The sequence below is a fragment of the Leptosomus discolor genome, chromosome 1, assembly GCF_034619465.1.
Source record: "Leptosomus discolor isolate bLepDis1 chromosome 1, bLepDis1.hap2, whole genome shotgun sequence".
Taxonomy (NCBI): Eukaryota; Metazoa; Chordata; class Aves; order Leptosomiformes; family Leptosomidae; genus Leptosomus; species Leptosomus discolor.
In genome coordinates, this window is record NC_141391.1 from 68109492 (window position 1) to 68135395 (window position 25904).

At 39.4% G+C, this 25904-nt stretch overlaps 1 protein-coding gene across 3 annotated transcripts; it reads left to right on the top strand.

The window, feature by feature from the left end:
* The first annotated feature begins 1473 nt into the window (after positions 1 to 1473).
* CDC16 (cell division cycle 16) lies at positions 1474 to 25904 on the top strand. Of its 3 annotated transcripts, XM_086476936.1 has the most exons (18): positions 1474 to 1564; positions 3713 to 3767; positions 4684 to 4781; positions 5282 to 5320; positions 6131 to 6271; positions 8195 to 8354; positions 9006 to 9100; positions 9745 to 9878; positions 11581 to 11660; positions 13235 to 13284; positions 13998 to 14071; positions 17198 to 17323; positions 18071 to 18223; positions 18849 to 18912; positions 20661 to 20722; positions 22838 to 22973; positions 23577 to 23667; positions 24825 to 25904. In XM_086476936.1, the coding sequence occupies exons 1-18, from the start codon at positions 1517 to 1519 to the stop codon at positions 25088 to 25090; spliced, it is 1872 nt and encodes a 623-aa protein (XP_086333062.1). In that variant the 5' UTR covers positions 1474 to 1516; the 3' UTR covers positions 25091 to 25904. The 3 variants fall into 3 exon arrangements, with proteins under 3 accessions (XP_086333062.1, XP_086333069.1, XP_086333073.1); XM_086476943.1 differs by lacking the exon at positions 18071 to 18223; XM_086476947.1 differs by lacking the exon at positions 3713 to 3767 and having other exon boundaries at positions 1555 to 1564.

Below are 25904 nucleotides of genomic sequence, written 5' to 3' on the forward strand. Positions count from 1 at the left end.
GCTGAATAGAAGCCACTGAGCTCTGGTGAGTTGCCATTACACCTATTTTAAGAGGCAAATGTGCCATCTATGAACAAATTGTGGGCTCAATCACTCAGCAGTTTCTGAATAGTATCAAAATCTCACTCAAACACCTTTTATTGTACGCAGAAAGATCCCCAAACTGACAAATATATATGCTGTTAACTCTACTAATTTCAGAGAGATTTTAAACCAACGAATGCAATGAATGGAGTGGTAGCACTCATAACGAGTCACAGGTTTCAGAGAGCTGAAGGTACAAAAGATTGATTGCATCCTCTCTTCTGCCATGGAAGATATTTGGACACCTGAAGGTGCCTTTAGGGAAGTTGAACTTGATGATACAACTGCTGGATCTAAAGAAACCACTGTCAAAAGGATTGGTCTCTTCATTATGTGATCTAACGGAAAGATGAGCAAGGATTTTGCTTTCCTCCAGAACTTGGTTACCAAAGTGTGAAAAAGTAGCAGACCTACAAATGCATCTGAGGAAAAGAAAAGGCAAAATAAATCCATGTTTTAATGCAGGCATAAGACGAGTATCTGCCACCTGTGGCACACATCTCCGACAGCGCCAGAGCTGAAACAGCCCCAAAAGGGTGACACAATGCAAGATGAAAACCTGACCTAATAACAGGAGGAAATTGCTGGAGTCAAACAGCTTTACATCAAAGTGCAGCGACTGCAAAGAGATCAAGAAAGGGCACATGGGTCCTTTTTTCTCAAAGGAATGCTGTTTGCTTGCGACCAGCTCCCATCTTTGTGGCCTTCTCCACGCTGTAACTCTAACACAGATTTTCCTTCTTCGTCAAAGCAAACACAGGCAATTGCTCTTCTTGTACCAGGCATACCCGCTTCCAGGTATATCAGCCAGCATCTGAATTATTTCAAATCAGGCTCACATTACCTGTTTTTCAGTAATAAAAGCTGACATTTTTCAGCAGCTTCCTAACAGATAATGATTCCCTCATCTGTGTGACACCAAAAACGACTGGACGAGGAAGGACTCGTAGCAAACCTCCTGACACGCCATCCGCCATCCCTGCAAAGTCTTGAGGAAACATTTTCACCTCGAGGCCGCAGTAGCCGAAGGGGCCTCTCAGGGCAGCGGGTCCCTATAGGGGCCCTCACAGAGCCAAACCGTCGCCTCAAAACTGCGGAGAAGAGTCTCAGAATCAATTTCTCGGAGGACGGACTGCGGTAAAAAGTCTCAGAAGAAACGGGTAGGGAAATGGGGCAGGGAGAGGGCATCAACCCAGCGCCGGCGGGTTCCCCCGCCCCCGGCGGGCCCCAGCGCCCCCCGGAACGATGCGGTCGGGGCGGTGTTTCCGGGAGGGAGCGGGAGGGAAGGGAGGGAAGGAAGGGGGGCGGGTTTGAGCGAGGCACCGGCGGGCAGGGCGCCTGGCCGGGCGGCGGGGAGACCGGCGGTCGCGGGGTGGTGAGTTTGGCGGCTGGGCCGCCTCCCCTCAGCTTCACCCGCACGCCGCGGGGGAGGATGAACCTGGAGCGGCTGCGGAAGCGGGTGCGGCAGTATATCGACCAGGTGAGGGCGGGGGGAGCCGCCGTTGGTGCGGGGACGTGGGGGGGGGGGATTGCTGGGGAAGGGGCGGCTGGGGGCCCGGGGAGGGTGGGGGTGCGGCAGATGCCAACCTCTGGAGCCGGGGAGGGGAGTTAATTTTGAAATAATGCCGCGTTTGGCCTGGCGGGGGAGGGAGAGGAGCGGGGTGGGCCGGAAGCGCCGCCGGTGCGGTCTCCGCCGGGAGCGGGGGCGTGTGGCCTTGTGGTGGCGTAAGGGGGGGGTTTGGGGGTGGTGGTGTGTGTTGTTCGGTGTTTCTTCCTCGTTTGGAGGAGGAGGAGGAGGAGGAGGAAGAGGAAATCCCGCTGCCGGAGCGGCAGGGCCGCTGTGTAGCGAAGTCGTGTTTGCAGGGTCCTTCCCTCCCGGGTTGCGCCGGTTGGGCCGCGCTTACCTGGTGAGGCGGGGTGCCCGCCATGCTGGGGGGCGGCACTGGGGCCGCTGCTCTCGGAAGGGCAGGCTTGTGTCTGTTCGCGGATGGATTCAGCGATTTATGCTGCTGCAGGGCAAACAAAAGAACACACAACAGGAAAAATGCATTAGCAAAATTAGATTAGGCATAGCGTGAATGTGCGCTGCTTTATTTCTAGTACGAAGACCTAATCCTGGCGTCGCTACTGAGAGGAACCCATCCCTTCAGTTAGCACGGACATCTGTGCGTTTGGCCAGCAAGTCTGACGGAAAGATTAGTTGGGGACCTGAGTTAATTTGGTGGATTTTTATTGTTTTGTTTTGCAGTGCTCAGTTGAGTTAAACTGGTTCACCAAGCTGTTTTTGCCACGCAGCTATAGAGACGTTTGTGTGGTTCTGAGGAAGGGGCACCAGGAGGAACATGGGACTGCTGCTTTGTGTAATATAGGCAGCTTACAGTACTGTAGAACTGCTCAACAAAAGTTGTATAGTGCCCTGTAGGCCTGGATTATGCCTTTCTTTTGTGGTGTTGAGAGATTTATTTAAACCTCGGTTCTTGTAGACAGCTATTACGTAGGTGGGGTTTTGGTTTTGTTTTGTTGTGTGTTTTTTTTCCTGGAAGTGCAGAGTGAAACCCGACTATTCTATTGACAAATTTGCTGGGCATCCTTAATCCCCACCAAGTAGGGAATGTGGGAACGCGGGATAGAAGAGACCACTTAGGTCATGGAGCGTAGTGCTTTGTGAGGACTAGAACACTATCAGTGTGTTTTTCGGAAAAGTCTGCCAAACCTCTACTCCAAGAGCATAAAACAATCTCTAGGATTGTAAAGAAGCTCCACAACTGTAATGCTGTAGGAAAGAGCAGTAGTGATCAAGGCTTTTCTAGTGTTGCAAATCCTTGCAATAGCAGGATATCTGCCAAATGTCCCACAGATCCTGGGAAGCATATTATACCTCATAGCATGGAGAAGGATAAAAAGGAACACCAGTAAGTAGCCCCTCCTGATACTCTCAGAGAATAATCCCAGCCAATTCTATGAGGCTTTGCCTAGCACCCCAAATCTGATGACAACCTTAGCTGGGTTAGTGGGGTATACCTGCAAACTCTGCTTCCATCAGATCTCTAATTGCCACCAGTCTTCCCTGTGTCAGCTGCTTCTCCCGAACTGCACACTTAACAGTGAAACTGTGTACCCAAGAATAAGGGTAAATTCACACAGGGGCTGTGGTTTGTATGAGATTAAGAAATTTTCATTCTCCCATCAAGATGCTTTAATCACAGATGCTGCTGCTGAAGTTCCCTGAAGTAATTTATATGTCCTTTTTATATATCTAATACTCTCTTTCTTCGAAAATGTAGCATTTGTTTTAGCTGGAAGGGGGGAGGGGGGGATTCTTGCTACTTTTTCAGTGATAGCAAATCAACTAATGACCTATTGCTGTACTTAGATAGCATATATCTTTTGGTGACAGATATCTACGTTTTAGTGAAAACAAACAAATTACTTTTTGATATCCTTTAGAAGTTACGGTACTGGCCCTTTTAAACTTTTTTGAACTTAGAAAGGTCTCAAATGTGAATTGCCGTTCATTAGAGACTACATGCACAAGATATTAAATGTGAATGATGAACAATATATTTCAAAATAATCCAGGAAAGCTAACCCCAAATAAATATTAATTATTTCTGTCATGCTTTTACAGCAGCAGTATCAAAGTGCCCTGTTTTGGGCAGACAAAGTAGCTTCACTGTCTCATGGTAAGTGGTTGCTTTTTACGTTGTTTTCTTTTTTATGAACTTCTTTCTGATAGTGTTCTGTTTTGGCTTTGTTGGTTTTTTAAAGCTGTCTGGCTAAATGTTGGAGTTTTGAGTTTGGTGTAAGTGCTTTTCTGTGATCTTTTGGAATTCCATTTTTTCAAATAGAGTAGAGCAAATATTCCTTCCCTTTTGAACTTTGTGTTAAAACTAATGTTTGACCAAACCCCAAGGTTTGCCTCCCTTAAGAGATAAAAGAAGAAAGAGCTATGAGAGACAGCAGTGGTTTCCTACAGGTGCTCTCGGTGACAAGTAGAATCAGGTTTACAGAGTGAGTTGATGCTGGTAGCCTATGTCTGCCTACAGCCATGGTCCATTTACACTGCTTAAAATTATTCTAGGGGCTTGATCCTACAAAACCTTTGGTTACCAATGGAGTGGGAGAGTACTAAGCTGTGCTTCTGCAGTCATAACTTCAAGCTGCGGAAGTCAAATGCTTTCACTGTTGTTAGGTTCCCACTGATCTTTTTTTGAAAGAGACAATTCTAGGTTGTGTTTTTCTGCCCTGTGTCCAAGGGCAGGGTAACCTACAACTGCTGCCTTTTTTTGGGTCTGTATCACTGTTGTCTCCTTCACATGACACACCTCTAGTATGAGATTCTTTGTAATCACTGTCCAGTGCACTATCTGATGCGTTTACAGTTAAAATCTCATTATTTTTTCATTTTAATCTCTCGCTGATAGATATTATAAATTGTTTATACACACACACACATGTATATATATAAACTTTGTAACTCAATAGGATGCTAGAATAAGGGAAAATCCTTTTCTAGTGAAGCAAAAGTGAATATTCTGTGTTGAAGTGTTTAAAGATATATTATAAATTAATGGTTTATAATTTGTTCTTTTATTTTAGAGGAACCACAAGATATCTACTGGTTGGCCCAATGTCTTTACCTAACAGCTCAGTATCATAGGGCAGCACATGCCCTTCGATCACGTAAGTTGGATAAGGTAAGTCATTTTAGTTGAAAGACTTACTATTGTTATTCCACTTCTAAACCTCTGCTGTGAAACACAGTGACTTCTTCACCATCAGAGAATAATGTTTATGGGAAATTAAAAAAAACTGCGTGATGTTGTTTATCTGAACCGAGTATAGCCCTGTGTTCAGTTGGCCAGATGGAAACTGTCGGTCACAGGAAAGAGAAGATGTCCAAGGATGTAGCTGCAGCAGGTATGGGAACATGGAGTGTCACTTCAGGTGTAGTTGTTTAAATTGTCCTTCCACTCTGCTAATGAGTGGTGAAGGCAAGAGCGAAGCAAGTGTCCTTTGAGAGTTTAGTAGTAGAGAAAGTGTTACAGACTTAGTCATTTTGGTCAGGAAAGATTTTTCGAGGTGAAAGAGTTGAAGAAGCCATACGACTGAAAAAGAAGACAGCAAAATGGAGTCTAGCAGTGTAAGTAAACGTGCTCTCTCTTTGCAACTAATATGTCTGAAACTTTTCTTTCAGTTATATGAAGCATGTCGTTACCTTGCAGCCAGATGTCATGTGAGTACACATTTTAACCTCCGTTGGAAACAAACCAAACTAAATAAAAGATGCGTCTTGGGAAGATGAGGTACCTGACAGGCCGTGTAGTTGTCTGTGATCGTTGGAGTAACAGGTTTAATTTTTGTGACAGCTGATTTGATTCTTTAACTGTCAGTATGCTCACTGGAGTATCCATTGTGGTACTATTCTGAAGAAATCCAACTGACCTTTTTTCCAGGAAAGAAAATACTCTTCTGATATTTTGTGGGGAAAGAATGTGAACCATTTTTGTCTCATGCCTTCATGTTTACATTTTTAATTGGTTGGTTGTGGTCTGACCAGAAGAGATATGATTTATGATTGTGTAAATATAGTTAGCAGCTTTATACTTGAGTATAAAATGTGATCCATAAATAGTAAAATGCGGTGCTTTCACACGAAAATGGAATCAATGGGTAGATTAAATATAGAAATTTGAAATAGAATGATGTGCTGCTTATAGAACAAGATAATTGTGTTTTATTAAAACCTGTGTTAACTATTGTTAGAAGCGTATCTGCCTCTGTGATTGCATAATGCTGAACAGGAGATTTTTCTGTACGTGCTGATTTTATAATTTTTTGCATATTATGGCTGGCTAGTAAAACAGTCGGCTGCAATTGTAAAAGGATGCATGTCCAAACGAGAATGTGTGTGCATGAAAAACCTGCTGATAAGCACTGGTTGTTATAATCTGTGCCTTTGAAATGTGATTCTGTCTTTATTGGTGCTTTATGTACAGATGTTTCAAATCCCAACCTTGTTTTTTGCATGCATGTGTTTGGCTAGTATGCTGCGAAAGAACATCAACAGGCCCTGGATATTCTTGATATGGAAGAGCCAATCAACAAAAGACTTTTTGAAAAGTACTTGAAGGATGAAAGTGGATTGAAAGACTCTACCACAGACTGGGAGATGTCACAATCCTCTGTAAGTGACATTTTTTAGACAAATATTTTTATAACTGAGGAAGAAAAGGTGTGAAGTCAGGAAGTGATTTTTGCAACTGTACGAACCTGAAACTCTGTGTTTAAACTTTCTTTTTTGGATAACATAAGTTTCAAAAATGCTAAGTTGTTCTCCTTTCAGTCAGAAGTCGTGCGTTAGCTTGCCTGTATAAAAATATCTTGGTTTGCCAAAACGGAGAGTGCTTTTCAACAACTTTCCATGAGTTATTTGCGGACACTTTGCAGGAAGGTCGTGATCTAGCAATGGTTTTTAGAGTCTTTTAGCTCTGTGCTGCAATTTTAGTCTTGATAATGTAAACTAACATTTATTTCAATTGGGCTGCAGGCTCTGTGGTAACAAAGCCAGTTTTATTCTCCTCCAGTTATTTTTGAGGAAATATTTCCTTAATCATTCAAGTGCTGTTCTCAGTGGGACATTTTTTCATCACACTTGAAAATTATGTGATGTGAAGGTGAAGTTTTTGAAGCTCAGTGGAAAAAATTCTGCATAGGCACACAGTTAAAAGGGGTTGGTGGCACGTGCAGGCTGAAGAGTCTAGGAAGAGTCTTTACTTTCAGAGTTACCAGTTGAAGTTTATTAGCTGAAACTGCAGTGAAGGTGATTGACAAACAGCATTTTCTGTGTAAGACTGAAGTAGCAAAATGGGTTAAATCATCGATGTGAACTGATTTCGAATGCTGGTGTTAATGGGCTTAGTGGAGAAGTGGATTAGACAGAGTTACTGTGGTGCACCTTAATGGGAACACTTAAGCTACCACTGCAACCAGAGGAAGAAGTCCTCAGCTTTGGCTGTTCTTTCTTGCTGCCTGTTTCATGGTACTCTGGCCCAGGTGTTTGGGTGGCCGGTTATTGAGCTAAACAGGGAAACTATTTTGACTGAAAAATAAGCCAGGCAAGAAATTCCACTTCTTCAGTCCTTACCTTCACAAATGCTTCTGGTAATGTAGCTCACTAATGTGAGGATGCGTTTGGTTTGGCAAAGGAGAGAACTACTGAAGTGGGTGCTGCAACAAGAAATTTTAGATCAAATTCCTCTCTAGGAACATAGCTTTTTCAACTTAATTTGTTTAGTTTGTGCAGACACTAGTTCCAGAGTAAGAATGACTGATCTTTGAGCTGGTAACAGTATTACAACTTTAGGAGCCCCCTGGGGTTTATTAGTTTTAGTTCAGATATACTGTTTCTAGTGCCTGGACTCCTGAGAGAGTTGGTCTGTCTGGTTAGTCTGATGATGCAGATGCATAATGTGTTAACTTTTTCCAAGTAATTTGCTAACGCTTCGTGGCCTTCTGACTGAACTGAACACCTATCTAGGGAGTTTTGAAAGAACAGGTTAGTTAGTAGACGTCTTAGCACAACTTTAACTATGGTAATAATGATCTTTAATTTGTGTAACATCTGTGTTTTGGACTGAAAAGAAGGGCATATTTTTCCGCTCAAAGTAATTGAGTCCGTTGATTTGGCCTTTTTCATCTCTACTGCGGTTGTTCTTGTCTTGCATGAAATACGTGGTTTAATAGTCAATAGAGAAGTGAATCGCCTTTGGAAGTGACAATTCCCCTTTATTGAGTATGAAGGGAATTTAGTATCATTAGCTTACGGCTCAATACCAGAGCGCTGGGTGCCAGAAGTAGAAAGGAAAACTCTGTTCTCCTCTTTATTTCAAGCATGTGTACATTTGGCAGTAGATAACCTGGCAGAGCATTCGTTTGACTTTTTTAAGATAGCAGAGACAATACTGTATTTAAAGACAGCACTAGAAAACCAGGTCCTATCTATACATGAAATGCTTTTTACTTTTCAGGGAGCCCATTTGATTTGTGCTCAAAACCAAATTACAAACATTGATTCAGTCTTTGACCTCCAGCCCTGCTTTTCCACCAGATCAAGAGCTCTATATGCCTTTTGCGAGGGAAGATCTATGATGCTTTGGATAATAGAACCCTAGCAACATACAGCTACAAAGAGGCCTTGAAGCTTGATGTTTACTGCTTTGAAGCTTTCGATCTTTTAACATCTCACCATATGTTGACGGCACAAGAAGGTCTGCATAGCAGTATTTCTCAAATACAAGTAAAATGTAGCTGCTTTCTCAATATGCCTTGTTTGTGGGTAAAAATTGAAGCGATACTACAAGTAACAGACTTTGAAATGTTGAGAATAGAAAATGTGTGAAGTGAGTGAAAATTATAATCTGCTGAAATTTCCATTTGAACTTTATTTTTCAGTCTTGCAGTGCTAAGAATTAGAAGAAACAAAGTAACCCAGCTGTCCTGTTTCTTAGCTCAGGAAGCTCCCACGCGCTTTGCACAGCCTAAACAATGCTCTTCCTGTGTTCTCAATTTCACAGGCTTTGAATCCACAGAACCCTACTGGTGTTTGTGCAGTTACAGTAGGCGTTGGTTAATATAGCATTCCGAGTGATTAAAATTGATGTGTAGAGCAAATAAAAATAGTGATGTGTTATGTCATCTTTATTAAATTTTATTTAAAAGTGTACACAGAAAAGCTAAGAATTCAATCATTAATTTCCATAATTAGTACTATTTGTTTTAGGGTATCTGTACTGTTATCTTCCTTGTGGTTTTGGGATGAGCATCATAAAATTCTTTGCATCTCTAAGTTCTCAAAATGTTGGATCTTGCTATTTCCTCTATAATATGACCACTGAATTTGGTTTTTTTTATTCACATAGAGAAAGAACTTCTTGAGTCTCTACCTCTTAGTAGGCAATGTACAGAAGAGGAACAAGAATTGCTTCACTTCTTATTTGAGAATAAATTGAAAAAGGTAAACCCCCAAACTGACTGAAAAGCTGGAGAGTTGATTGAAAGCCTTGACTTCGGATGTAAATTTGCTTGGATTCCATTTATTCTGAACATTGGAATAAATAAGGGCTTTGTAGTTTTGGTTATTTTAAAATTTATGATGCAGTAGATACCACTTTATGGGAGTAGGATAATGGTTTTGTGTCAACTTATTTTCTGGTGTGGTGACAGCTTGAAACTCGTAATTATTTTTTTAGCTTTATTTCTTGAGAAACTTCTAGGTGGGGAAATAGAATATTAATAATGTAGGCAAAATGTCAGTTACCTGAAAATACTGGGCTATAGCAACTTTATTACAGACTATGTTTTCCAAAGTTAATGTGGGAGCACTGAAAGCCAACTATGTGTTTCTCAGTATTCATTCTACAGCCTACACTTAAGATACTGACACTGGCAAACACCTTTCGTGTTCTAAATAAGCTTTTAAGTACATTATAAAGAACCGTTTTACCAAATACGTGTTTTATGGACTTCCAGTTTAAAACTAAGAATTTTAAGAAGCTTGATGCTTCTTAAATATTGTTTTAGAACTAAAAATACTAATACTTATACCATCTGATTGTTAGATTGGTTGTTGTTTCACCTGCTGTTTCTTCTGTCTTTCAGTATAATAAACCCAGTGAAACACTGATTCCTGAGTCAGTAGATGGTCTTCAGGAAAACCTGGACGTGGTAGTATCCTTAGCTGAAAGACATTATTATAACTGTGATTTCAAAATGTGTTACAAGCTTACTTCGGTGTAAGTATACAAAGCAACTTTGAGGGTTTTTTCTGATATGGCGAAGTGTAATAATTGTGCCTGGACTTACAGCGAATAGCATTGTTCGATGGATTGACATATGTAACAATTCGATATAAAGTTTCAGGTATTTAAAGTGTGTAGTTTGTGTCTGGCAAGACAGGCTGTTTTTATGATATGTAGCAGAAGTATCCAAAGCAAAACTCTGGTTCATCAGCGCTGTGCTGTACTTCGCTTTGTCCATCCTCTTCCTTACTCTGGTACCTTCAGTTTTGTATGTTCTCTACTTACCTCTTGTTTGGCCTTCAGAGCAAATGGGTTTGGATCTGTTGGTTAGTTAGGAAGTGTAATTTCTCTGGCTGATCAAAATTTATGTTAATTTTGATGTGCCAAGTATTGCAGCTCAGTTGTTACATAGCCTGGACATACGCTGCTGCTCGGTTGTCAGATAGGTCAGAACGACAACATGGACTGATCTCAGCTACTGGAAATGGGAACGCTGTCCTGACAACTACCTTTTTAAGAAAACTGTGGTTTCGTGTATGTACTGCAGAGACTCTGAATTTTAGTAGTTATAAACAGAAGGGGGTTTGGTGTTTTGTTGGTTTGTTTTTTTTAATAGTACAGCTTTTTCGTAGCTGAAGCAAGCCATCACTGTGTAGAATATCCCACAGAACCCAGCACAAGCAAGATTTTTGGGAAGGCTGTAGAGAATGCTGACAGTTATGGTGAATTTAAACATCTGAGTAAATTCGTGATCCTGTTGAAATAAATTACTCCAGTTAACTCAATAAAATGATACTATTGCATCTGTTTCTGAAACTTGATTGACACATCTTGTCTAGCAGAAAGTGGCAGGAGTAAATGTCTCCTAAGGACAAGACTATCACAGATGCCAGAGCTTGGAAATAAGAGTCTGAGGAGTCCATATAACTTCAAAGTTGTAGACTCTCTTCAAGAGACCATTTAATATACTTGTTTATATGTTCTATTATACATTTCGTTTGAAATATTTTAAATTATTTTAATATGTCAACTAAACTTTTAACTATTTCAAGGTGTACTTCTCCGAGAATAGAGTCATAATGTTGTACTTCTGATTTAAGAGATTCTGTGAATAGATTTCAAGACATCTTTTTTTTTTCTCTCCTTAGTTTACGAAATGTCAATGCTTATAAAGAGGACACGTGCCTACAAGCCATGTCCTGCATACAGTCTGTTCTCTGTGAGGCTGTCTTCCATTTCTTAATGCCCCAGGAAAGAAAAATTTAAAACTGAGCTGGGTGTTTCCTAAGGCATACTGCTTAGTGTTAAGCTCAGAAAGCTGAGGACTATTCCTTGAAAGTTGCTGTCAAACATATGGAAAGGATGAATAGAAATGTTGTTGCTTGCTGTCTCTGGTTAAATTTGAAGTGTCTTGCGAACAAATGTGCATTGTGTTCTGTTTTTCTAGTTGTATACTCAGCCTGTATGAGTTTTCTGTTATCTTCTTCTGTTAAGCTAAATTAATAGTTATTTTTCTGGACTTAAGATAGCCTCTAACGATTATGCCGTTAATCGTTACCTCTAGTCACAAATAGCGCCTAAAGTGGTAATTAACTGGAATACTGCATACTATAATAGCTGCTTGCTTCCGACAAATTTAAATTTTTGAAATGTGCATTGCGGATTTTTATTTATTTATTTTATTTATTTATTTTAGAGTGATGGAAAAAGATCCTTTCCATGCAAATTGTTTACCTGTGCATATAGGGACACTCGTGGAGCTTAATAAAGCAAATGGTAAGAAACACAATGTTTAATAGGAGTCGAAGATTGTAAAGCGTCAATTTTAAAAAAAGGGTTAAGGATGCCAAGAAACCCCCTTATGCACCGTTTAAAAAAATGACATATATTTTTCCTCCTACCTGCAGTTTCGAGAAAACAGTGGTAGCTGGAAAAGAAGGGAATTTCAGAGCTGGTGGCGGCAGGGTGGGGAGTAGTTGTGCAAAGAGTCCTTGGTCCTTCATGGTCGTGCGTGTCGCCGTCTTTTAACCGCTGGGCTAGGTAGCCAGGAAGTTAGTGAGCTGCACTGCTTCATTTCTGGTGTTTGACTTTGTGCTTTGAGGTGATCTTCCTAGAGTGTCTAGGTGTCCTTTTTCTGCTCAACAACAGCATAAAATACGTTAATTTAAACTAGAAAGAACTCTTCAGCAGTGTGTATGCTTAGGCGGACATGCTTTTTCCATGAAAAAATTTTAAATTCTCCTTGCCTTTGCTGCTGTGAAGGTCTCTTCTTAGTTCAAACAAGTTAATAATCGTGCAGCACCTTTGTTGAAACTACAAAAATAGCTTACTTGCAGCTAGGATGGCTTTTTCTCATTTCAGACTGCATGTAAACATCCAGAGCAAGTGAGGAGCTTGAATGTCTTTAAAACCAATTGGAAAATAGAATAAGGAGCTCATATGATTTGCAGTCTCTCAAAGGATGGTGCATTGTATGTATGCAAATAGGTCATTAGATGTACTAGTACTTCTTAGTGTTTAGCAAATGTACTTTTCAGTTACTTAACAGTTAAACACATCTGAAAATGTGGCCAGTACTCTGGTTTTTCTTCTAAGTCTGCCTTGAGAAGTGTTCTGTAAATAAGTTGGTATTTCATAAGCCAGTTTTCATATTTGATTTTTCTGAAGCCAAGAATTGATACAAAGTATTCCAGGATAAACTCATCAATTAAGAGCACTGTGCTCTGAAGAAATAGAAATTGTATGCATTGTAATGCTGTTTCTTTTGAAATTGCATAGGCAGTAGAATTGTTATCCTGTGTCTGGTTACTTCCGCTCTTATTAGAAAAATCCATAGTAAGTTATTCTAATAACTAGAATTATTAATTTTATGAGAAAAGTAATCGCTTATTCTAAATGATATAGTAATTTATTTGCCTTTGTCCTATTTTCAGCACATTAATGCACAGGATTCTACTTTGAGATTGATCTAGCCAGTATATTATACCTTTTAGGTGTAGGAAGTTCAGTAGTGTTTTTATTCAAGTGTAATACTACAGGCATTTATTTTGATATCTGTTAATGACCTAAGTTGTCGCAGAGTTCTTAGGGGGTGAGATGTATAGCTGCTTATTTATGTGCTGTGAAGACTTATGGGGTTGGGTTTTCTCAGTTAATTGTAAAACCAAATCTATTTTGAGGTGGTTTGAGGTGATTTGAAATCGTTACCACTAAATGATTTTTGTTCACTTACGTGTTAATAACGTTAGATATTGTGGGTGTTTTGTATAGAAAGCTGAAGGGCTTGAAACTTAATGTCTTAATGTTTTGCACTTTTTAATTTTCTTTTCTTGTTTCTTCCCACTATGTAGAGCTTTTCTATCTTTCTCACAAACTGGTGGACTTGTACCCAAATAATCCTGTAAGTTGTTCTAAGCCTTCACTGCCAGGTAGTATTTTCTAGGTGAAAGCACGTAGAAGTTATAACAGTCAGTTTGAGCAAAATCTGTTCAAAATCTGTTTCTGGATGGAGCTAGTAAAAATGGTTCGCTCCTTTTGTTTTCTATGCATTGTCACTTTCTTACACCAAGGTCTTTTTTTTTTTTTTTTTTTTTTTTTTTAAACAAAGTACCTGTAAAATACAGTCAATGTGAGGTATTCACTTTGAATAATAATTTAAAACAAATGCTACAGTAATAGATGTCTATGCCTCTCTGGGCAACCTTTTCCAGTGTTTGATCATGTTCATAGTGAATATTGTTTTTCTTTTACTCAGTCTGAATTTCCCACTTTGCAACTTGTACCCATTGCATCCCGTCCTGTCCCTGCACCTCTGAGAAGAATCTGTCTCTGTCTTCTGTATTCCCTACCACTGGATAATTGAAAAAAGCAATAAGCTTTCCACTTAGCGCTCTCTTCATGAGGGTGAACAAACTCATTTAGAGACATACATGCCAACAGTTCTAGCTTGTCTGTAATACCAAATAACTCGAAAAGCTGACTGTGATTTCAGTGAAAATGTCCCTAACATCTCAAATTATAACCCGTTCCTCTGTTTTGCATCACCTATGGTGATGTTTCACTAAAATCAGTGTGGTATAGCTAATAATATTCTATTTTGTTTGTAATGCATAGGTGTCATGGTTTGCAGTAGGATGCTACTATCTCATGGTTGGCCACAAAAATGAACATGCCAGAAGATATCTCAGGTAAATTGTTGGGTTGTTTTTTTTTTTTTCGTTTTTCCTTAGTGAATCTGTTGCTTACTTGCTAAGTAGGTACTTAACGTTCACAATTGTTTGTAAGCTCATAAAATAAACAGAGGCCTTGATAAGCTGGTTACTACTAAAATATTCCTTTTGTCGACACACTTTTTTGATATAGCAATTTAGACCTCATCCATCTAGATACTTCAAAAAAATGAGAAAAACTTATGTGGAATCTTTTTTGGCAGTCACCTTCCTGGGGCAGGTGTGGTCCCTGCATTCTGTCATGCTGCCAAGCTAACTACAGCTAGGTAATCCAGCCTTACTCCTTAGCTTAAGGACAGGCAGGCATTCTCCCAGGTTCAGGTTTCATATCTTAAAGGGAAGAGTTAGATAAAAAATTCTGACATTTGGCTGTTTAGTTCTTTCTTCGCACAAGCAGCCTTGGACTTGTCAGTCTGTCAGTCCAGTGCTCTTTCCTGCAGGTCTTCTGTATATGTATTGATTATCAGCACTGGGGAGCAGGGTCTTGCTGTGAAGTAGGGCATTAGGTGCTATAGGCTTGAACTGAGAAGGCTTAAATCAACCTGTAAGGCTTTAATTTTTCTTCTTGAGACCTTTGTGGACAATATATGGAAAGATGGGTTATTAATTTAGACTATTTAAACGCCTGGTTATTATGAGCAAACTATTTAAATATCTGACATGTACCAGTGTGAAATTCTTCAAGAAGCTGTCCTGAGTGACATAGGTGGGTTTGGTGGTGAAATAAAGAACATCTTTATTAAATCTGCAAGCATCCCTAGCCCTGAAGGGTCTATAGATGTGTTAGGGGAGAAAACCCCAGAAACATCAGAATCCAGGGTAGGTCTGGCAAAGAGGAAAAACGGTCTGGTAAAAGTGAAATAGTAACTCGATGCCCGAATTTCTTGGAGAAGAATCATAGTGTACACGCCTGAGGGACGGGATGCCATCCAGAGGGACCTGGACAAGCATGAAAAATGGGGCCATGTGAGGTTCAACAAGGCCAAGCGCAAGGTCGTGCACCAGGGTCGGGGCAGCCCCCGGTGTGGATATAGGCTGGGGGATGAAGGCATTGAGAGCAGCCCTGCAGAGAGGGACTTGGGGGTGCTGGTGGATGAAAAGCTGGACGTGACTCAGCAATGTGCACTCACAGCCCAGAAAGCCAACTGTATCCTGGGCTGCATCAAGAGCAGCGTGGCCAGCAGGTTCAGGGAGGGGATTCTCCCTCTCTGCTCTGCTCTGGTGAGACCCCACCTGCAGTGCTGTGTCCAGCTGTGGAGTCCTTAATATAAGGATGTGGACCTGTTGGAGTGAGTCTAGAGGAGGGCCACAAAGATGATCATGGGGCTGGAGCACCTCCCCTGTGAGGACAGGCTGAGAGAGTTGGGGTTGTTCAGCCTGGAGAAGGCTCCAGGGAGACTTTATAGTGGCCTGCCAGTGCTTAAAGGGAGCCTATAAGAAAGATGGGGGCAATCTCTTTAGCAGGGCCTGTTGCAATAGGACAAGGAGTAGTGGTCGTAAACTAAAAGAGGGCAGATTCAGACAAGATAAAAGGAAGAAATTTTTTACGTTGAGGGTGGTGAAGCACTGGCACAGGCTGCCCTGAGAGGTGGTAGAAGCCCCGTCCCTGGAAACATTCAAGGCCAGGTTGGATGGGGCTCTGAGCGACCTGATCCGGCTAAAGGTGTCCCTGCTCACTGCAGGGGGGTTGGACCAGATGGCCTCTAAAGGTCCCTTCCAACCCAAGCTATTCTATGGTCCTGTTATATTCTGTAACTACAAGACTAGGGACAACTGTGAGCTAGGCAGTATTTTTTAGAAAGGGATCTGGAGATACTGTGGGTAAAACCACAAGCTCCCATATCGTTGTTTTTGAGTCACAGGACATCACGCTGGAGCGTGCTGAACGAGGTAGAAGGCACAGCTGGGCAGTACCCAGGCGCATGTAAGGAAAGTGTCCTTCTGGCTGCTCCAGAAGGAGCTATCTGCGTCCTTCAGGTCTTGCAAAAGGTCTTGCCTCATCTCGGCACCAATTAGGAAAACATTTGTCATACAACACAGTCCGTCTTTTGTAACAATAAGAAAGCTGTACTGTAATGTGTTGCTGTTGACAAGTTAATGTGTGGAGAACATGTCATATGAGACATTTGAATTGAATTTGAGAGAAGGCAGTAAATAAGCATTCTGGAGAAGGTGGCCAATGAGGAAAGTTTTTGAAGGGATTGAAGATGGGAAGGTGCAAGTGTTCGTATTCATATATAACGTTTTGTCCCAGGAGACAGAGAACAAACTGTTCTCTAGGATCTGTCATGAGAAGTAATGAATTTAACTGTGACAAACAAAATTTAGATTAAATGTTAGGAAAAAAAGAAGTGTTTAAGGATAGTTAAGCAATACGATAGAGTACTTGCGGGACGTGTAGGATCTCCATGTCAGAAGCTTTTAAGAAAATGTTTGGCATATCTGTCATGAGCTGTTTAGTTATGAATGCCCTTGCCTTCAGACTAAGAAAATAACCTACAGAGCTTTGTAGTGTTCCTGTCAAGTCCATCTTTCTGTAAAGACTCCAGGTTGTAGTCGTGATGCTCAGGTTGCAGTCTGCAGCTCTGGACTGGAGTGACGTCTTGTGTACTTCTCTGACGCAGGGCAGCTGTCTGCGATGTGACAAATACTCTTGTCTTCACTGAGGCTAGTACAATTATATGGCAAAATTTCAACACACAGTTCAACCTCAGTGGTCATTTGTTTTTTTCATATCCTGCTTGGGTATAGCCTGAGTTTTGTAATACATTATGAGTCACTACTAATGTTTTCTGTATTTTGCCCAGTTCACCTATTATATAATTTTTATGTTCAGTAATATCAAATAATTACTGCTGTCCATGAACAGCAACAGAAATCATACAGTAAATTCTTGAAAATCTGTGATACATTTAAGTTCTAAATAGTTTGAACTTTTAAAATTAACTTTGTTTACCACTGGTCATTACAGAAGATTTTCTTAGCAGCTACCGAACTGGCGTAGCATTGCTATATAAGTAGTCATCTGAAGCAGGTGAAGTTTGATTTCAGGTGTGTTTGCTTGTGACTTGCTCTTGCTTTTAGCAAAGCGACTACACTTGAGAGAACCTATGGACCTGCGTGGATAGCATATGGACATTCATTTGCAGTGGAGAGTGAGCATGACCAAGCAATGGCTGCATACTTCACAGCTGCACAGCTCATGAAAGGGTATGTAAAAAATGTCATATTCGGAAAAATTAAAATTAATCCATAAATAGTGTAGAATATTGACCTATATCCCTTTAAACAGTAGGAGGACATTTGCAGCAATTATCTGGTAGAGAACAAGGGAGAAAAAAACCCCAAATAATTTCATCATCTGCATTTAACTGCATTATTTGTGATTACTGTTGTAGTTTTATAAGTTCTAAAGCCAAGATTTGTCTTTAGGTAATCTACGTTCTACCTGAAAGTTCTCTGACATTTGTGATTCATGTTTGTCATACCAGGTCGTGAACTGCCATACAGTAATGTCTTGTACAGCTGTTTCATGCTGTGGAGGTTGTAAAATGAGTAGTGGAATAATCGTGTCATATTTCATATACAACTATTGTGTTTGTAGTTATTGGTAAATTTAATTCCTTTAATTATTACTACTTCCGTATTCCATTTGTAAATGAAATGTATGAAGGAAACTAGGAAACAAGCCCCTCAGAACTAACTTAAGCACTGAGAAAATACATGTAATTCCAGAGCAGGTTACAGTTATGTATTGGAGTTGAAATTCTTGTCAGTGACTAGCAAAGATGTAAAGTTTTTTAAACTGCCCCTTAGGTGAATAGTCTATTTAAATCAGCTTTTACTTGGATGTAAGTGAACATGTGCAACGACAGTTTGCATTTATAGTTTGTGGTCCCATTTTTGATAAATGCATGTTTGTTTTTTTGTGGTTTGGTGGTTGTTGGTTTTTTTTAGGTGTCACTTGCCGATGCTCTATATTGGACTGGAATATGGTTTGACCAACAACTCAAAGTTAGCTGAAAGGTTTTTCAGCCAAGCTTTAAGCATTGCACCTGAAGATCCGTTTGTCATGCATGAAGTTGGAGTGGTCGCATTTCAAAATGGAGAGTAAGCTTGCAAAACAGGATTAAATACAGTCTTAAACATGGTTTATTCTGAAGTGCAACATGCCAATATACATACTGAAGTAATTCTGTTGAACTATAGAATACAAAGAGTTTTTTGGTTCTAGTTTAAATGGTGTTTACCCTAAACTATTGCTTTCTGCATTGTTCTTTGTTGTTTAAGAATGAATGAGGAAAGAATTTAATACTTGAGGAACATGCAGGGATCGGTTATCATCCTGTGTGTGCATGTCATTGAGTAGTTTCATGCCTTGAAAAGGTGTCTGTCTGCAGACACAAGTGCACACATGCTGTAAAATTTTGTACAGCAAAACTTTTTCGCTTCTTAAGAGGTTCCCAATAGAGTCTGAAAAAAAAAAAAGAACAGATGTAAGACCTGTTTAGTGAATGTTCTTAGTTTGCTGCTGATTTTTTAACTTTTTCTTTTTAGCTCTTGGGAGCACATGTGAAATATAGCCAAACGTAAATTACTGGTAAATTTAAATCTAATTTCACTCATACAACAAATAATGTCAAAGAACTGTTGCTTCTAATACAGTTTTCTCCTACTGCTAACGAAAAGTCTTTACTGATTTACTTTTCTTTCACCCCACCCCCTCAATTCTTAGCTGGAAAACTGCAGAAAAGTGGTTTCTTGATGCACTGGAAAAAATCAAAGCTATTGGAAATGAGGTATTTTCCCTTATAATGTGCACAATCATAAATATGTAAAACTCCAGGAAATTCTCTAACACCTTGTGACAAAATATGTTGTGCTTACTTTAAGATAGCAGCAATACAATATAAATTTGACTTGGACTGTTTACTTGTAATTGAGTATGTTGAGTTTTTAGATGAGAATCATCACACATTATCTTCAGTGCTACAGGAAAAGGCAAAAAGTCTGTTTCTATATGAAATTAAAAGAAAACAAGGGTTGACTGGAGAGTGGAATCCAGGTCTCAGCCTTGGGTCTTGGTAGCCCAATGGTTCTTGACCTGAGGGTGCAACTGGGCACACATGTGCAGATGGTTTCTGCCACCCTAAGTGTCAGCCATTTCTTGAATGACTTCCACTTTTGTTTGGACACAATCCTGTAGGTGTGGATTTGTTTTCTTTCTACCAGGTAGATCCACCGTGTGGGAGGGGGGCCCAGGCATGCTTAAGTAACTTTCAGAAAGTAATCAAAATAATCACTGGCAAAAAGTTTGTCAGGAAATGTGCTCATAGTTCAGGCGCTTTTGTGACTCCAGAGTCAGCCGTTACAACCCCGATTTCCTCACACGCCGGAACACACAAATGAGTTTGTACCTGTTGGTAGTACCAGTTATTTTACTTGTGTGTCATCGTCTTGTCTAAAGAAACACATTGTACTAGAGTAACTCAAGAGGCCTTAATGAAAGCGATAACACCTTGTGACTGGCTTCTTGTGAATTTTAGGATAGCTTTTCTCAATTTTTAGCTTCAGTGTAGTTAACGAGGACACCACCTCCTGCTACTATAATTGTTAACAAAGCGTCTCCTATCAAGATAATGAGATTGTTTCTAGAGCACAATAAACCTCCTATGAAGTGGAAAGCACTGAAAAAACTATAATCTTCATGTGGACGAGGCACGCGTTTGCTGAAAGACTGCACAGATCCTAATTTATATGCTCACCAATATATAAATAGGGTTGTGCTGGTTTAGTTAATGTATTGTTGTTCGTGCGAATCCTACAGACTTTGTAGATCAGGCTTAAACTTGTGCGTATGCCGAAATTCTTCTATGTGTGGCAGTTTTCTTGTTTGTTGAGAAGTACTAAATATCAACGTATCTATGAACACACAAATGGAAATTTAGAATTAGAGTGGGAAACACCTAAAGTAACTAGAGATACAGAGATACTCTTACGTTGTTATAAATAGCAAGTTCATAATGCAATCAAGTCCAAAGGATTTTTAATTTCGACAAAAAGTCTTGTAAGGATCTTGTTGGCTCAGATTGTCTTCTGCGTGCCTCGTAAATGAGCGACTTTATTTAGAGCGGATGAAGCTAGACTATGGAGAAGACAGTAAAAAGACCTTCAGTATTTATGATTATTTTACAAATACCTAATTCGGGGGGTCTTCAGTGCTCCTAGGCTGAGAGACTTGATGTGATTTTTAGTTAAGTAGGAAACAAATTTTGTTTGGTTTCCATTCAAGTTTTAGTGTCACTGACTCTTTAAAGAAATTTAATTGGGTTTGGGGAATGGAAACAATAGAAAAATGAATTGTTGAATAAATGTTTTGAGGTTAAATATGTGTTTTGAAAAGAACTGAAAATGCTTATGGTATTTTCCTTGGTCATGAATGAATTGCCTTGTTCATTTGTATGTTTTTGTTTGTTTTTTAAAGTAGACAAAATTCGGTTACGGTCTGGGAAGCTGCGGTTGTTTGAATTGTTGCATTATTTTACAGGTAACAGTTGATAAGTGGGAGCCTTTATTGAACAACTTAGGACATGTCTGCAGGAAACTCAAGTAAGCAGAGAGTACTGGAGCTACATTTATCTGGAATACTGCACAAATGTGTTTTCTCTCGGCCTGCATTTATATCAAGATTACATAACGCGTGAGAGCAGTGTAGAAGCACATTAGAAGAACAAGATTCCCTAAATCAGCCTGTGAACGTAAATACACGAGTCGCCCCATATGCCCAGTTCACTACATGCAAGTTAAAGCACTTAGTATAAAAGCCTTTCCTTAGCTATTGGTTCTTACTGGATAGAAATGTTGTTGTAGGCTTCTAGATCCTTGTGTGGGTCTGAATTCTAACCGGCTGCTGTCCCCGTGCTGACATACTTGAACATGTCCACTGATTTAATTAACATAGAGGTGGTTTTGTGCTGACTAATTGCTTGGATCAGTGCTTAGGTTTTCTTTATTGGAATGAAATATTCAGTGGCATTAACACAGCAATAAAATGGTTTTTGAGAACAGAAATATTTCATATTTCATTTCATATTCCTGTTCCAGGAAGAGAACAAGAAAAGTGCAAAGTACATATGCAAGCTTTAACAGTTTCAACAGATAAATGTTTTTCTCATTAATTACCTTAATCTGATTTTAACCAGTGTTTTCTTTTGTTCTATCAGTACCATATTTTTTTTTTTTTTTTTTTAGTGTCACGGTGTTAATTGTACAATTGGTGTATGCGGTAATTTTTGTTTCAGAGCTGCTGATGGGAATGTGATTATGGTAGATCGAAGTTGTACTTCTGCTTTGGTAGTAATTGCTTTGTGCTTGAGTTGCCAATTAGTCTTCATTGTCATGATGAAATACGAATGTATAATAGTTACTCCTTCTGCCAAGATCAAACAAAAGGCACTGCTTCTGGAATCTATTCATAAGTGTAATTGTAGGGTTTTTTCAAATACTTGTTTCAGTTATAATTCCTTTTGTCTTTTTTTTCTTTCATTTCTACAGTAAGTTGGTAACTGCTTGCATCACAGTTAGGGCACCTTGCTTTGTATTATTTGTTCAGGTTCAGAAAGCCAGCCTAAGGTATTTCTACATCCTTGTAAACCACCTTTCAAGAAAATCAAGTTGAGAGTTTAGGCAGCTGTGCATATGGTTTCACAACTTTAAAAATTCTGTAATAACTAATTTACTAGTGTTCAACATAGATGCTATTGCTATTATGAAAAAACTTACTGGGTGTATGTCCACTCGCTAGTGTTCTGTGGTTGAAATTTGAAAGCAGCATGTTAAAATACAGTGGTAGTTAATTGGAGAGGTAAATACTATGAGAGAAAATAAATCTCAAATCATGTGAAAGTTCTGTGCAACAAGCAAAGAGTTGCATACGTTTTCTGCCTCAGTTGTTACTTAATGCCCTCTGACAACTTCATGTGTTGCTGTTTGCATAATTTCATTATAACTATAGACGTTAACAATTCTTCTGAATAGCAATTGCTGTCTCTATTTTTAACTTCGTACTAGGATGTCAAATGTGACAATTTCTCAGAGTAATGCCATAATGTACGTTTAATGCATGTTCTATAAAGTAACAAATGCAATAAGCAGTCTAATTAATGGATAATTTTCAAAGAAAGGGTGGCTGATATTTAAAAGAAATTATGGATATGTGTACGTCATCTTTTCTGATAGAGACGGTAGCAAAATGGAAGTGACAAAAGTACCAGTGTACGTGGCACTTCAGGGTTGTGAAATTTCAGCTCAGCGAGCTTTTCTCATTTTGAACAATGAGTGATTTAGTCTTGTATTGCTCCTTCACTCCCCTGGGGAGGAGAATGAAGGCTGCAGGAAGATCGCTAATGTTACAGTGAGCAGCATTAAACGTCTCGAGCCATTTACCACATCAGAGTGCTAAGATCATCTCTGAGTGGGGCCTAGCTGTCGGCAGATGTTGTGCTACATAAGGGGAACGATGATTTCTCTGTCATGTTAAGGAAGAAAATTGTCGATATCCATGAGTCTTTTGTGCATTCCATTACGTTCAGAGTACGGAGCAATAATTTTTAGGTTCTTGCAGGATTGTGTGCCACCGAGCTAAGGAAAATACCGATACAATACTATAGAACCACCTTTCGCCCTGAAGCTTGCTAACAGACCTTCTGTATTTAACCCTAACAGGAAATACGAAGAAGCTCTGGAATACCATCGCCAGGCTCTAGTACTGATTCCTCAAAATGCTTCTACTTACTCTGCCATCGGCTACATACACAGTCTAATGGGCAATTTTGAAAGCGCAATCGACTATTTTCATACGGTATGTAACCGGCTTGAATTAGAAGTGCTGGTCACACGTTCTGTTCTTTACTGTTGCATCCTGCTTTGGTTTTGGAACAGAGAACCAGCGTTTTATCCAGCCTCCAAGTTAGTGTTTATTTCATAATCTTAAAATCTTTTGAAAAATATTCTGAAGTTTTTCTGTTGATTAGGTTAAAAACTGGCCACTTTGGAAAACTTACTACTTGGACCCTTCTTTGTTATAAATTAATTGAATCCCATAATGGTCATATACATTTTATGTACTTAAACATCTCATGCAGCTGAAATAATTTAAACTATTTCCAACCTACGCCTTGAAGTAGAAATTTTACAGGAAGTGCAACATACATTATCCTTCATGATTTGTGAATGATTCTCTCTCTGTGTGCATACCCTTTTCTGGTTTTGCTTTTGTGTTTTGCGTGCTTACTACGTCAGCCAGTTCATATGACAGCGTTATTTCGGTTGTGCTGTGTTTTGCTTTTACGGTGAGGACTACGCTCTGATAGCGTTGTCAGGCAACAAACAACCTTCATGGACTTGAGATGCAAATGATTGATTTTATTTGCTACTGAATACTTTTTACTGTATTTTTTAATAGGCCCTTGGTCTTAGGAGGGATGACACATTTTCAGTCACAATGCTTGGACATTGCATAGAAATGTATATTGGTGATTCAGAAGCCTACATTGGTAAGTCTTTCACTTATGTGACTCTTAAAGTCATTGAGTGCTTTGAGAGGAGCCTTATTCTACGTCAAGAAAGACTGTCTATCTAGTTAGCTTATAATGTGGAGTATGATTTTGTTTGGTGTTTTGGTGGGGTTTTTGTGGTTGGTGGTTTTTTTTTTTTAAATGGCTAAATGAGTCAGAACTTACCAGCAATTGCAGATGACCACTGGTTTTTGTGAGCATCATGACAGTAAATTGTTACTAATATAAAGAAAGGAAACACTTGACCATTAGAGGTGGTGATGGTTTCTTTTATAGAAAATACTGATTTGTGGCAGCTTAGAAACCAAAGGGAATAGGGTAAACATAAAATAGAAATGTGGAGTTAGAAAATCAGAAGACTTGATTTCAGGTAATGCTGCTGTAGAGAGGTATGTGCAAGGCTTTTTCGCCATGTCAAAACCCTGCTCTGTGGAGACAGGATAAATTCTGCCTCCAAAACCAGAGCTTTACATATGGTAAAAAAAAAACAAACCCAAAGGTGCTTCATACCAACAGTACGTTGTGTTGCCACAGTTTGAAATATTCTGTGAAAGTTTTCTGCCCAAAAAACCCTTTATACTGACATTTCTGCTTCATTGAACTCAGTGATTTATCAGTAACGAATGCAGTTGATGTCCTGTCAAGCATGTTAATGAGGCTGAAGCCAGTAAAGGCCATCTGTGTGCTCTGTTGCTTTTCCTGCAGATTTTTGGCACAATTGAAGCAGATGTTCCTCTTCAATATTGTCTTGCTCCATATGTAGTTAACACATCTGGAAGAACCATGCAGCTGTGTGATACGCACTAATACAACCCATGCTGTGTGTAACTTAAACAACAAAAGAAGCCTCTTAGAGACTTGGGAAGGCAATTGGCAATTACTTGCAATGACAGACTTTTGAATTGGAGTTGTACTCCTCCTATATTGTGGGTTGGTTTGTTTTTGGTTTTTTTTTCCAAAAAGGAGGCTGCTGTGTTTTTTCACAACAACTCTCTTCAACTTGAGTCGTGAAGCAGCAATAGCTCCCTGTCAGTCTGAAAGCAGAGAATTATAGTAGTTTCTGGATAATAGTTTCTTTGAGATAAATTTTGGGAGTGCTCACTTGAAATAAACTAACAGTTTGACTGTTTTCCTAGGAACAGAGATCAAGGACAAATTAAGATGTTATGACTTTGATGTACACACGATGAAGACGTTAAAGAACATAATTTCACCTCCCTGGGATTTCAGAGAATTTGACATAGAAAGACAAACTCTGGATGAAAGCGGCATAGTAACATTAGAGACATCGCATCAGAGGAAAAGTACAGACACCAGTCGCCCATTGGAAGAAACATTTGAGATTGAAATGAATGAAAGTGATATGATGTTAGAAACGTCCATGTCAGACCACAGTACATGACCATAAATGCTGGTAGAGAGCTCATTTTGTCTTACATGTAATATGTTTGTTTTAGCATTTTTGTTATGGTGTTACACTTCCAAGAATTTGCTATTTTTATATGAATTCAAACTACTACTCTGTACTTAATACCAGAGAAATAATGCTTGCCTTAAGGACGATTAAAAAGTATGCGTGATGGACTGTTTCTACAAAACTAATCATACATGATGAAGTAAAAAATAAATTCACTTTTTTTTAAAAACTGTTTACTCATCCCTGTGTCTGCCGTCAGTAAGACTGTGAAGATCTAAAATAGTACTTAACATGAAACTGTTAACAATGCTGTGTAAATTGAATACCCAGTCTAATGCAGTAGTATTGTGGCTTCTGAGTTTTCATCCTGTCTGTGAGGAATGCTTTCTTAGTAAATAGACCAAAAAATCCATGAAGTTTTATACTTACTAAATCTGTATTCCTTTATGGAGCAATTTCAATGGTTTTCCATTATTTGACTTACATTTGGCGTACATTAAATTGATGACAAAGCACGTTACTCTGTCCTGCTTTCTCCTAGTTCTGAATTTCAGTTTGTTATCATTATTCTACATTGTATTGCTGGAAGATCATTTAAGAACTGTTTTTGGTAAGCTGACTGGACAACAAACATGAACGGCTTAAACATTTAAGAGAAATGAGTCTTACCCAGAATTAGCCTCATGATCAAGTCGTAAGCCCCAGCGTGCTGCCGTAGGGACTGCAGTTGTTCTCTTTTACACAAAGTGGCTTTGTCAATGCAAAGGATTAGCTGAATAACACACAGTTTTTACAAGTC